This window comes from Agrilus planipennis, unplaced genomic scaffold (genome assembly GCF_000699045.2).
Source record: "Agrilus planipennis isolate EAB-ADULT unplaced genomic scaffold, Apla_2.0 scaffold128, whole genome shotgun sequence".
Lineage (NCBI taxonomy): Eukaryota > Metazoa > Arthropoda > Insecta > Coleoptera > Buprestidae > Agrilus > Agrilus planipennis.
The window spans coordinates 7,670-22,397 of record NW_020438862.1 but is presented as its reverse complement, the minus strand read 5'-3'; the positions used below and the strand labels follow the sequence as shown (position 1 = coordinate 22,397).

At 31.6% G+C, this 14,728-nt stretch overlaps 1 protein-coding gene and 1 long non-coding RNA gene across 3 annotated transcripts; both read right to left on the bottom strand.

The window, feature by feature from the left end:
- Positions 1 to 206: 206 nt before the first annotated feature.
- On the bottom strand, positions 207 to 6,576 carry LOC112904301. Of its 2 annotated transcripts, none has more exons than XM_025973973.1 (9): positions 6,437 to 6,576; positions 6,184 to 6,353; positions 5,650 to 6,011; positions 5,254 to 5,495; positions 4,871 to 5,028; positions 4,545 to 4,701; positions 4,356 to 4,486; positions 3,751 to 4,047; positions 207 to 251 (listed from the first exon to the last, which is right to left on the bottom strand). In XM_025973973.1, the coding sequence occupies exons 1-9, from the start codon at positions 6,504 to 6,506 to the stop codon at positions 207 to 209; spliced, it is 1,632 nt and encodes a 543-aa protein (XP_025829758.1). In that variant the 5' UTR covers positions 6,507 to 6,576. The 2 variants fall into 2 exon arrangements, with proteins under 2 accessions (XP_025829758.1, XP_025829754.1); XM_025973969.1 differs by having other exon boundaries at positions 4,859 to 5,028; positions 6,437 to 6,575.
- A 5,317-nt stretch (positions 6,577 to 11,893) lies between these two features.
- LOC108738100 lies at positions 11,894 to 12,743 on the bottom strand. The gene is made up of 2 exons (XR_001937944.1): positions 12,043 to 12,743; positions 11,894 to 11,957 (listed from the first exon to the last, which is right to left on the bottom strand). It is a non-coding gene; the product is annotated as an uncharacterized LOC108738100 (long non-coding RNA).
- Positions 12,744 to 14,728: the final 1,985 nt, after the last annotated feature.

Sequence of the window (14,728 nt, the reverse complement as noted above, 5' to 3'; positions counted from 1 at the left end):
AAAATCATTTTTATGTTTTCGCAGGAGGTGATCTTTGTAAGTATATACAGTTTGAAAAGTCCGAAAACAGTTAGCCTGTTTGCAGGAAAATGTTTTACAAAATCGGTGCTTTATTTTTAAATGAGTAGAAAGTTTGAAAATTTTATCAAATTGAACTGAACAAAATGGGCATAAAAACATTATTTTTGATGTCAATTTTCAATAATTTAATTTTTATTGTTGTGTGATAGTTCACTCAGTAATGTATACACATATAGTATCTATTTATCCCACTGAGTAGTTATTTTATAAATATGATGTTGAAGTAAGAACCATATATTGTTATGTCCGTGATCAGTCGAATTCAAAAAGAATTTCAGAAACCGACAAAGTCGTTTTTCCTCACTTAGTCTTTTAAACTGAAGTTAATATCGTTTAAGACAAGGCCGATAACTCACAAGAAACACCACTTAAAAAATAACTATTTACTGAATTAAATTTGTAATTTAATTATAATTACTGTTAGCGTTTTTAAAGACTAACGGAGACTGGAATAAAACTGCCACGTTCGGTACTGAAGTTTATTCTCAAAATCGGCCATTTTACAAAATGGGTCAGCTTATATATTGCTATTTAGGGCTTACGGCTACTTTAAACTTAAGCGCCGGTGCACACTTGCCGCACCGCAATTGCGGCTTAAAGTACTAACAGGTAAATGGGTTAATTCACATTCAAATGCGCGGCGACGCGGCGCCGCGCGTCCAAATGGCGACCGTTTTGAACCGCAGGTCCCTACGGACCGTGGCGGCACCGCTGCCGCTATTGCGGTTTTGTAGTACTCGTTTGTATATCGACTGGTACACACTTGCGGCAAATTGACGCAAAAAAGGATGGCTGCTACTAGAACTTCTAAAGATTTGGATATAGAATTATTCATTGATGCAGTAAAGGGGTTGGTTCCCAGAGATATGGGATATTTCCTCAGAAATATACCTATACCATGAAAGAATCAAAAACAGGTCTGCATGGATTATAATCTGTGAAATATTTTCCGATGGATTTTTGGAGCTGGATGACAAGGAGAAAACATTTCTAGTGGGATTATGGAGACTCATAATTTGGTATCTTTTGCGATCTTATCCTATCAGAAACATTTGCTGTTAACTCATCAGATGAAGCAACACTCCTTCGAAAGTAGTTGAAAAATTAGTCAGGATTCTCCCTTAAATACGAAAACGACGTTACAAATGTGCCCCTCGTAAGCCGTAAATCGGTATATGGGTCTACCCNTTTCAAAAATTAAATTATGCCCAATACTGTGCACATGGTTCCACGAAATGCCACAACAGAAGAGAACCGACGGAGACGGAGACTGTTTTCTAACGGGTCCTACCTACACAAGTAGCCTACCCTTGTCATGAAGAATGGAATTTTGATTTGAGCCAAGGATTTCGCTGAAGTAATCATTTTAACAATTTGCTCTAAATGATTTAATTTAAAAAAAATGTTAATGCATAATCTGTTCTTAATAAAATTATAATTCTCTTACTTTCATTTTTATTGTTATATTCTTGCTTGTTGTTGTACTTGTTATTGTTTCCATAGTTATATTTCTTCATTTATCATTACCTACCGTTATTAATCTTATTATCTTATTGCGTTTTCCGCTCTGTTGACCATCAAAATAACAAATAATTAAATTAGAGTTAAACGATGCATGCAAAATAAACTGCAATTAGAAAACAATATTCACCACCTAACGAACTTAAAATTATAGATAACCATAATTCATGAAAAAAATTATTGAAGAAAGAAATAATTAGAAAACATATAAATGAAATAAACTAGTCTTTTTCTGATAAACAGTTTAATAAAATAAAAAAATAATTAACAACGGATGCTTTTGTAAGCTGACGGGGGGCGGAGACATCTGCTGCATCAAGAAAAGCCATGTGCTCCCGCTACTTCAGAATCCGTTGCAAAGCTGTCCGCTGAATAACAACACCAAGTAAGAGAGTACTTAAAAAACAATCCACAAAAAGAATGAAATTTCGATTTGAGCCAAGGATTAATAAAGGACAGCGAGAAATTACTCCGTGCATTTCCTGATTCTCATCCAATACCCTGTGTAAGAGAGAGAAACGGGAAATGGCCAATTTGTCAGTTGCTGTGCTCCAACCTCACAAACCAGCCATTTCCTGCAGCCATAACTTTCTCCGTGCATTGCACGATACCTATACAATATTATCTGTAAAAGACAGCAAAAAAGCCAATTTGTTGGTTAATGTGCCTCCTCCTCAAAAACCGATTGTTTCCCGTAGTCAAAAATTTCTCCATGCAATTCCTTGGTACTTATCTAATACAGTATGTAAATGAGAGCAACGGGAAATAGCCAGTTTGTCGTTTGGCCGGTTTTTTCCTGCAGCCATATACTATAATTCGTAGATTGTACATAAAAATGGAAATTATTATAGTAAAACCAAGTGAGATATTAATATAATTTCGAAAACCTTCGTTAGGGTTTTGTTGAGGGTTTCGTACTAAAATAAACTAAATTTGTAATATTAATATTTTTATTTCTCACTTACATATATAATTAGATGCCTCCTCCAACGTGATTTGATCGAAACCACGACGTCTCCGCCGACGTCGGGTTGGCGGAGACGCCCGTTGGGGAGGCAATTCTACTTCTTCTGCTTGTGACAATCCGGACGGTCCCGGGAACGGTTCCCCAAGTTAATAATTTTGTGGACAGTTGCAATTTTAAGGCCTGAGCCGTAATACATTTGATCCTGTAAATAGAATTTGTTATGTTATTTTTTTTTTCAATTTCCAATTAATACAATTAAAATTTGGTTGAATTTTGAAATGCGCGCCTTAAGCGATGCTTCATAGTCATAGTGGCAGCAAATATTTTTGAGTTTTCTTTGGCATTTCCAATTATATATATTACGAGTATCGTCTAATATATGTGGGCAAAAATAGATAGCGTTGAGTGCATTTTTGTGTAATAAAAGTTAATTTAAAATAACGGTTATTTAGCTTTAAAGCTAGCTACTTTGCACCCCTTATCTCCATCATTAATATTTATTGATTGTTCTTAAACTAACCAAATTTTGATGGAAAAAAACTTTTTTACTAAAATAGCCAAAAAACTTACTTGACAATCCATTACCAATAATAAGAATGAATAATGATAAGAACTTAAATGCTTGATGCTTACTATACTGATGCCAATGACAATCACGACTGATGCCCACAGATTAAATATGTTTCTAGATGGAGCACTCGATTTTTCGCGGCATCTTGTGACTGGAGTGTCCATTAGAGTAGAGGCGCGCGAAATTTAAATGAATTGGAGTTTTGTTTTTATTTTTTAAGTTTATTTAAAGTGATTAAGATACAATTTAACATATAGCAACACATTTTCAAAATGAAGGTGGTGTCCTCGTGTTGAAAGTGGGTTCATACAAGTTAAATTGTAACTTCATGACAATAATGTGCAGGGATATTGAATAGAAAGATTAATAACAAATGAAAAGTTTTATTGTATAAAAAAGTGAACCTCTACAAATTCAGTCGTTTTATACTTCATTTTGATTTACAGCTGGTTTAGTGGAATTACCAAGCTACTCCATCCACCCAGTAATTTCTGTTCCTGTTCGCAGCGCCAGTGATGTTCACGGGATCGAGAAAGAAATTTTTTAAAACAATTAAAAACTTTTAAACAAACAAAATTTGACTTTATTGAAATGTAAACCCACTTGNCACATATGGTATCTTTTTATCCCATTGAGTAGTTATTTTATAAATATGATGTTGAAGTAACAACCATATATGCTCTGATTCAGCAGGGTATTCCGCTGACAAAACGTGGAAGGCTTTAAAACAAATATCTAAACACTGTAAAACAGAGGTTCCTTTATATACAGACGTATCAATTACTAGGTAAGATTCAGTAATGTTTGATAATGTAGAACCAACAACCATAATGTAAGGTTGAACGTGATTTGTAAAATGTTGTTCCTTAATTTTAGTTAATATTGAGTTTTGAATATCTCCTGGTATCTGAAAAGAAAGGCATGCAACAATAACCTAATCCAAAATTGATTTAATATCGTGTGGTAGTAGTATAGTAGTAAAGATGATATGCTTTAATTAAAGGCGTTACTTGTCTTAGGGACATATATCCATTTTAATATACATAATATACTTTAGTGGTTATATACAGTCATGTCTATCTTCCTTCTTGTACATATGCATGTATAAGTGTGAATAAGTTTATATATATTGCAGGTAATTTTGGTGTTGCAATACCAAATTAATTATTAACAATATCAAAATCTGGCATTAAAATGTAATTCCAAATAATTTACCTTTACGTGGCAAATAATACTCTTTTGACATTCCACAACAGTTGGTTTCCAGTGTAAACTGTTATTTCTGATTCTTCCTTTCGGTGGAATTAAATTAGACAGAAGCATTATCTGAATCGCAATTCTGCTATCTAAAGAAAATAAATTGTAATTTTTAACACTACCAGAAACCAAAAAAGCATTAAGTACCTTCGTTGAGATCATTAATACTTAAAATACTCAATAGTTCATCTGTGGTGGTGTCATGGACTGGCTTAATGGATAACAATTTCTCGAAAAATGATTCCCATTTAACATATAAATTCATGTTACTATCAGGAAACATACACTCAAAGTCGATTTGAATCTACAATGTTATGTAGGTTATTTCAGAAGTTTTTTTTTTAAATAAACCATTGTTTACAATGTAGCAATATATAATCTTTACTAATATAGGAAATTAACTTTTGATATTTCTACGTAAATCGCCGTCTCTATGTTTTATATGTATGTGAAATTTTTACCAAAGAAATTGCTTTCTGGTGCTTTAAAATAGGCCATTCTTCCAAAAATTTCGTTACTGTGGTAACTGAGGTATTTCTTCGTAATGCAAAGCTAGTATTCCAGTGTTTAATAACAGCATCCCATGGTTCCATAAAATGTTTAAGCCACTTGGCACTTTCTTCCATTTCTCCTATAGTTTAATTCAAGGAAAAATGAAAATTTCATTAGCTGCCTAATTGCAAATTACTATACGTTTCACAAAACACTATTTTTTATTTAATTACACCTGCGTATTTTTTAATTTAAGTGAGCGAGTTGGTAAGGACAAGGTACTAAAGCGGTAATGTATTGAGTACTTTCCCAGTATTTCCCAGAAATATTGTTAATTGAGTTAATTTTAACAAAAAAACTCTACCTGTAATTGTTGAACTGCTCTTCTGTTTGTGAACCTCCGTCTCCTCTGCCACTTTTTCCGCTTTAAACAGTCTATTCAAATTTCGATATTTATCTACCAATTTTCCTTTAGCATTAATAGGTTTTAATTTCATTGATTCTTGTTTTCTTACACGAGGTATGTAATATACTTGTGGGTCTTCAGTTGGAAAAAGACTACTTATCTTATTCGCTAAATTTTGAAAATCAATTGGCAATAACCTCCTTAAAAATAAATTCAAACAGCTTTATATCAAATGTTTAAATAAAAATAATGTCTTTTATACTGTTTTCTGCATCTAACTAATGAATATGATGAAACAACTGACGTGTTGTAAACTTTATTCTTACGTTATAACAACTACTTTTAAATTATTACCCATTGCATTCAGTCATAAGTCCATTAATGAGAATATCGACTAACATATTTCTTGCTTTAGATGTTAATTTGTTTTCTCTTTTGTATGTTGAAAGCACATATTTTCCAGAATTTGTACCGTTTAAAAATTTGTAAAGATTTAAATTGAAGGATTTTCTTAAGCATGTGCTGAGCTCATTATCCCCATAAAAAGCAGTGAATCCAACTGGAGAAGAGGAAGCAAGAAATGCTTCTGAAATTTTACCAAGATTATCATTCTCTTTTGATCCCAAATGAATTGCTTCAACATTTTCTGTGTTACATTTTACGGTTACAATATCTAAATCTGCTTCATGTTCTTCAGTGGCAGATGAAGCGATTGACTAAAAGGGGATGTTTTTAAAAAAATCGTATTTATTTTCAACGTATAAGTAATAAAATGAAAATTCCATAAAAGTAGGTACCTCACCGGTTAAACAAAGAGAAAAATTCAACGATTAATGAAATTTTTATAAAAACGAAAATATTTTTTTAGTTTTTGTAATAATTACTCACAGATGATAATGTTTCACTGATATCTTCTTCGGTAATCACTGGTATGTCTTTAATATCCTTATATAATCTTAGATTTTTCAAAAATTTAAGTCTAGGACCAATTTTAGGAATTAGTTCCTTAACAATTTCCTCATTTAATTCAAGCATTGCATCTACATCAATTTCATGTTCTTAAAAAGCAATAAAATGCACATTAATGTTTAAATCTGCAGTAACTTAAACAGTTACAAATTTGGTAAATGCCAATGCTTACTTTCAAATATTTCAATGTAATCTGACAATCCCCAGTCCTCTAACATTTGCTTCGTGTTCATGTCAGTCATTTTTTATCTATAATTTATAAAGAAACTGTAAACACCCAAGTACTTAGAGTTTGTAAAACTAATTTTGTATTTAATATTAAATAAAAAGNTTAAAGAATATTTAAAAAAAATCGTACACACATACATTTACCTCCTTTATTATAACAGAACTTCCGGAGTCGAACAACAAACACACTAAACTGTAGAGAATAATCATTGTCTCGAAATGAAAAAAAAAAAAATGATTGGTTACGATTAATTTCACTTTATCGTCTATTTCAACATTAATTGTTTAATGAAGCATTGTGAAGCGCAACGTTAACATTATTTAATTAAAGAGAGCTTGAGTCACGCCTCCGGAAAAACAAAAACTGATAAGACATACACGTACAGTAGAATCCGCTTATAATGACATCGAAGGAAAATGACAAACACGTCATACTAAGTGGGCGTCATACAAAGCATTTTATTTTGGCTATTTAGTTTAAAAAAGAGAAAAACTACAAATTGTATATATTTATTAACAGAAAAAGAACGATGAATTGTAATATCAATATACATAAGAAGGGTCAGAAAAATGAGCCGAAATGTTATTATTAATCATTTGTGTCACTATAGCCGGATATGATTTCTACAATATCAGTCATAATAAACGATATGTCATTTTAAACGGAGTTATTATATCCAAACTTTCTTACAGAGAATTTAACATGAAAGCCAAACTTAACACTGCAATTACTTCATATTAAGCGGTTAGTCAATATAAGCGGAGTCATAATAAACGAATTCCACTGTACGTAAGACACAATCTCCGGTTTTTTTTTCTGAAAAATTACAATGTAAACAAAATTGTGGTACGTATTAATTTAAAACAATAGAATTCAACTGGCATCATGCAATTAATCAAATAACAATTACTGTAATTAAATCGTTATCAAATACAATAATATGTATAGAAAAAGTGATATAACATAACTGTAAATTAAAATTAAATCAATTAAAATACCTAAAACTGTTTACTTAGGTAACTGTAAACTACCTGTCAAGAATACAGAAAAATTTATAATAAATCTCACGATCATTCTATGAAGCCAATACGTATAGTATTCGTTTTTAATTAAAGTAAATCAAAAATGAAATAAAGGGACGTAAAGGATAGGGTCGTTAACAGTATGACAATGGCCTTTGTAACAGGTAATTATATCAGTTCTGTTCATCATCAATGTCATGAAAACTAGAGCAACCTACATCATTTACGGTTTTTATTTTTTATCGTTCCTAATCCTTTTTAAGCTGAACTATTAAATCGTAGTATTTAATATTCCTCTTACTATTAAAGATTTCTACTTTTTAAATGTAAACTAGCGACCCGCCCCAGCTTCGCACGGGTGCAATGCTGATACTAAATATATTACAGAATGTCTTTATATACAACAGTCACAGCTTTTTTGTCATTAAACAATACAAACCGGTTGGTACCGCCGCAACCGCTATGTCCCCGCATTTTAAATCTGTAATATCTTCGAAAATATTCATTTAAATTACATGCCGTAAAGGGCCATATTGATCTATATTGAATGCACAATGTATTTAAAAGTACTTAATTGGATAAGGATTAATGCTGTATTGCTTAAAATCGCTTCGTAAATAAGCCATTATTTCTCGTAAAAAGTAAAGGATACAAAATGGTTATTGTGGGTTATCCCTAACAGATAGACATATACCGTCCTGGACTTTTTTGTACACCTTTTTAAGGTATACAATACTGTAGTACATTATTTTGATCTATCTCGTAGGGTTCAACCAGCGTTTGCAATCTAAGCGCAAAAAATACGTTTATTTACGACATCACATTACAAACCTCTAAAATTATCAGTGTTTCTCTACTATATCATGTATGTATTATACATATAAACCTTCCTCTTGAATTACTCTATCGCATCAAAATCTGCTGCGTAGTTTTAAAGATCTAAGTATACATATGGACAGACAGCGGGAAGCGACATTGTTTTATACTATGTAGTGAAGCATCGTCATCATATTAAAGAGATTTTATAATTTTTACTTTTGTAAATAGTTCTAATAGGGATTTTAGAATTATTGTATTTAATAAATAACAGTATTACCTACTATATTATTAGCGCATAACTTTTTACAGAGTAGTCCGACTTTGATCATACTTTTTTATTTGATAAGGTACGCCTCTAAGTTGGTCTATTTAAATTAAAAATAAATCCACCCTTAAGGGTAGAAAAATTGGGTGTTCACCAATTGAATTTTTACCTGATTATACCACTCATAATTTTGTACTGGATTCTTCAATTCTGATCATTATTTTTGTATCGAGTGAAGAATACGTCGAAGTTGGTCCCATTTAAATTTGAAAAGAATCTCACCCCTAATGTTAGAAAAATAAGGGACGATTGGCTTTTTACTTTAATTTTTACCTGTACCACAAAAAATATAACATTTCTAACAAAAAATTAAACCGACCAAGGAGAATCTGAAAAGCGAAAAATAAAATTAAAATAAATCTTTTTTAATAATACGTAAGCTCCACAACAAATGCAAGTTACTACACAATTTTGAGTCTCAATGCACATTAAGAATCATTCAAAAAGTCGTTAAACGCTAAACTAATGAAATTTTAATTCATGGTTGCGGATTTTCAACGAAAGGGTTGAATTGAAACCATTAAACAGAACATATAATATTAATAAACGTTAAGTCAGTAAGGTGACAAAATCATACAAAAGGGGTAATAAATTTGTCATTAATTTAAACTTGATATATCAACAGGCGACAGAAATTGTAACGTGAAATTTCCAACGAAAAACAATAACAATACCTCATGAGGCGTCAACTCAAAATTAGTTACTTACATTAGTTTAGATACGTACAGTTCGTTATTAAGACTAAGAAAGTTTCTAATTTTCTTTTTCATCGGTTTAATTTTTTGCTGGAAGGTGGGCGCGAGGGAAAAGAAAAGGTTAAAAGCGTTCGAAATGTGGTGTTACAGGCGAATAAAGAGAATACCCTGGATAGAGGTTAGAAATGAAGAGGTATTGGAAAAAACAGGAGAACAGAGGACTCCAAGAAAGTCAATAAAAAATAGACGAAATAGGTTGGTAAGACACCTTCTCAGACATGAAGGGCTAGCCGGAGACATATTACAGGTAGACCTAGATTAGATTAATGTTCGCAAATAGTTAAGGATGTAGAATGTTCTAGTTTTAGGGAAATGCGAAGATTACCTCAGGATAAGAAAGAGTGGAGGTGCGTGTCCAACCAATCCTAGGACTGACTACCTTATGATGATGAATATTTTGTTATCATCTTGTTCCTATTTATATTTTCAAACTCCTAATAAGGAAAGATGCTCTTAAGGGATTACATATAATATGCAAAGCCCATTATATCATCTTAATTGTCAATTTATCAACGATTACACTTAACAGCAATTCTTTTCGGAAAGTGTTTCAATATGTTGCGCATATTCATGTATACTTATTATATTAATGGTCCCGATATCCTAGTCACAAAAATACAGTGATTTTCATTAAATTTGTAAGCGGAAATGTTCCAAGTCTTGAAGATTAGCATTTCACTAACTACTATCGTGTATACATATGTACATATACATTTAGTGCAAAAAATGGAATACGTTTACAATGGAACGGATTAAGTAAAATCATTGTGTGATTTGGGTAGCGAGCCATCGAAATCCTCTATAATACAATTTTTATTTCTTATCACATATTCCACCGCTTATTATCGCATAACTTTAGCAGCTGCTAGTTTAATTTTAGTGGAAAAACATTTAAAACAAATTGTCACAAAAATCAACAGAATACTTTGACTTACCCCCATCTTGCAGTCTTTCGCAAAGCTTCTCTATTCTGAAAATACACTTAACAGGAAGTACCTAAGTTTCTTTTAAAACTTTTACGAAAAACAAATCACCGAATTGTACATTTACACGCAACCATAATTAATAAGACATTCGGATATTACATACGCACATTCTTAAGTCACATAAGACTACCCCTCCTCCTCCTTAGGAAAAGACACGGGCAAAACTTTTACACTTGTTTGTATCCTTCAAGAAATAGTCACCTTTATAATATTTTCAATCAAACTCTCCATTTGTCCACAAAATAAAACATTAATGTCCACGCGATACTTGTAAAATGCGTAATAAATAATTTAACCACTCGCGCTACTGTAAAACCGAATAAATTTCCTACTACATTAGAACCGCAAATAACACGTTCTAATAATGGCCAAATAAATGCACAGCATACTATCCTCTGCAATGGTAAAACAAGCGAATATTAGCCAACAGCCAATCAGAGAAGTGAAAGTAAAACAACGAAACATTCCACTTCTGCACACACCATTTTTTGGCCCTTCGTCGACTAAAAATAGGCTAGCTTTTCTCACTTGTTTACGTAAAAAAGGTAACTTACAGAAAACGAATTTACAAAACAATTTTACGATGTCCATACGAATTTTATATATTACAATTATTAATATGTGAAAAAGGAACATAAAATTAGCAATAAAACAAGAAAAATAAAAATTATTTCTTATATATTTAAATGTTTTGAATATTACAAAAAACATTCTACATTATGTGGAAAATATATTTATGTGCCTTATTAAAACTATTAATCATTACTTTAAATAATAGTCAAAATACGACACTCCACTGCTTTACAATGCAACTAAAATAAGGTAACATTTTATAAAGGTACGTAACAATACGTAAGGTATAGATAAATAAAAATTATACGCTTATAGGTAAGGAAATGCTACCTAATGGTTCCCTACAGTTAAATTATTAAAATTATCAAATGCAAAATTATAACCCTTACTGAGAGGGGACAAATTGCTACTTGATACATAAACTGTTTCAATATTTTTTCTAGTTTTTTCGTCCCCTTTCAGTATTGAAGTTGCAGAAAGTCGACTTTCTAATCAACAAAAAAATATATTTGGAAAAATGCCTCGTACTGTATAATATTGCTAGACCTATTAATATAACTTATCTACTATTAAAATTGCATCAAAATATAATAACGTAAAGAAACTTCTTAAAAACTCAAATATAATTCAACAAATTGGCAAACAATGGCAGTACGGTAATAAAACGAATAGGAAAATTGATAAAATGGTTTGTTCTACTTGGCAAGCATGTAATACAACATAATCAGGTAAAAATTTCAGCCAACACAATTATATAAAAAAAAATGCACTAATTACTTATAAAAGCTGCCTACACTTTTTACTCTCGTTAATAACTGGCGCATATGAATCATTTAAAATTATCCGTTACACGTATTTTGTTTTTTAATAAAATGTGCACTTATTACTTGTTTTATAAAATATACTTAATTTCTTTATTATTAAAAATCTAATTTGTACACTTGCAATTTTTTACGTTACCACTCACCTCGCCACCACTATGACCTGCAAATTACGTAATAAATCTTATTAATAGCCATTTTGTTTTTGCTACGAAAAATTACTTTAATAGTTCGTAAAAAATATTTACCCTATTAGTTAGGGAAGTGAACGGAATTTTCTCCAGTCAAAGTATCAGTCATATATGTTATTTTTAAAACTTTTGAAAAGTACTGTTTCTCTACCGGATGGTTTACAGTCCATGCAACTACCCTCACACCCTTATTGTGCCAGTCTGCTACCACTTTACTGGAATACAATACCAAATTCTGTTACCCACTTGTATATACAGATAAATACACTGTATTACTGACTTTTCAAATAATAGTACATGCCCACAAAGAATTATAAATTATTGAAATAATCCACGCGTTTATACAAGAAGGGTTAAGTCATTTCCTTCCCCCTTTGTTGATTTCGGTTGTTATTTACTTATTGGCTGGTATGCATGAAGTTGAGTGCTTAGTGATCATACCATTTGAAACGAATAAAAGTATAAGTAAAATCTCAAATATGTGAGTGTCTTGAGGAATTAAGTCTGGTACATGTAGCTCTCCATTCTTGAACCTAGGCACTCAACAGTGCCAGTAGATAGTCTCACTCATTCAAGTAAATTCTCAAAAGACGAAAGAAGACACCTCCATGTTTGAGTTAAGAGTGCTAATGGAGCCCTTTATTTTTTGAATGTGGGCATTCAGTAATGACAGTAGATAGTCCCACTCATTCTGAGTAGGTCCCCAAGGATCAAATAGATTCTCAAAAAAATATCGAAAACCCTTCCATATTTGAATTAAGAGAGCCCTTTATTTTTTGAATGTGGGCATTCAGTAATGACAGTAGATAGTTCCACTCATTCTGAGTAGGTCCCCAAGGATCAAATAGATTCTCAAAAAAATATCGAAAACCCTTCCATATTTGAATTAAGAGTGCTAATGGAGCCCTTTATTTTTTGAATGTGGGCATTCAGTAATGACAGTAGATAGTTTCACTCATTCTGAGTAGGTCCTCAAGGATCAAATAGATTCTCAAAAAATGAAAGAAAACCCTTCCATGTTTGAATTAAGAATGCTAATAGAGCCCCCTATTTTTTAAATGTGATCATTCAGTAATGACAGTAAATAGTCTCACTCATTCTGAGTAGGTCCTCAAGGATCAAATAGATTCTCAAAAAATGAAAGAAAACCCTTCCATGTTTGAGTTTAGAGTGCTAATGGTGCCCCCTATTTTTTAAATGTGAGCATTCAGTAATGACAGTAGATAGTTTCACTCATTCTGAGTAGGTCCTCAAGGATGAAATAGATTCTCAAAAAATGAAAGAAAACCCTTCCATGTTTGAGTTAAGAGTGCTAATGGTGCCCCCTATTTTTTAAATGTGAGCATTCAGTAATGACAGTAGATAGTTTCACTCATTCTGAGTAGGTCCTCAAGGATGAAATAGATTCTCAAAAAATGAAAGAAAACCCTTCCATGTTTGAGTTAAGAGTGCTAATGGTGCCCCCTATTTTTTAAATGTGAGCATTCAGTAATGACAGTAGATAGTCTCACTCATTCTGAGTAGGTCCTCAAGGACCAAGTAGATTCTCAAAAAACGAAAGAAGACACTTGCATGTTTGAGTTAAGACTGCTAATGGAGCCCCCTATTTTTTTAAATGTGGGCATTTAGTAATGACAGTAGATAGTCTCACTCATTCTGAGTAGATACTAAAGGCTCGAGTAGATTCTCAAGAAACGAGAGGAGACACTTCCATGTTTGAGTTAATTTTGCTGTACGGAGCCCGCAATTTTTGAATATAGAGACTCAGTAGTCCCAGTAGATAGCCTTACTCATTCTGAGTTGGTACTCACCAATTCTCAAAAAACGAGACTAGACACTCACATGTTTGAGATTCTACTCAGATTTTAATGCATTTCGAATGGAATTGCTATTTACTAAAACTCAACTTTGTCATACTACCCATATTTACTCATAATACCTTGCAACTTCGTAAAAATAATGTACCTACGGTACTCTTAAACATTTATTAAAGCATATCATGTACCTATATAAGCCAGTGATAGAATAATTAATGTCTCGTGTTCATTATCAATAAAAAGTTGACATGCATCGTAAGTATTATATTAGTGGTATTAAAATGTTAACAACAGTTTCTGAACTAATAATATGTAAGGCAAACAATAAGAATTACCCGTAAGATTTAACTATCAATTACAGAAAAAATTCAATGCTAAAAAATTTGATTGTTAGTTTTATTTTCCATTGTAATTTTTTTGTTAGACATACAGGCATATTTTGTATATTATCACAGAAATAATGAAACATTTTGAAATAAAAAAGGGAGAATAAAGAGTGACGAAACATGGAAAATAAAAAATTTATAACTTGTACAATATGTTGTTTCCATTTCACGCGTGAAATTAAAAAGTTGTATCAACAATACTATTATTTATTAATCTACCGATTTCATTATTTTATGACGATCTAGTCAAGGACAAAAAGAGTTTTTTTATATTAATTACTTTCTGAATTACAATACTCATTAAGTAGGTACAATTATTATTAATACTGAATTGCTGCTCAATTGTTCATTTAAAAAGTGTAACTGGGCCATTAACAATAAAATTAGTAAATTATTAATATTATAGCAAGAAAAACGTTTAATAATAATTATTGTAAGCTAAACTGGGTATTTATTGAGAAGTATTATATTTTATTTTCAAGTAAAAAGTCCCACTGAGTATGCAACCAAATTATCACAACTGTTAAATGTTACAGACCA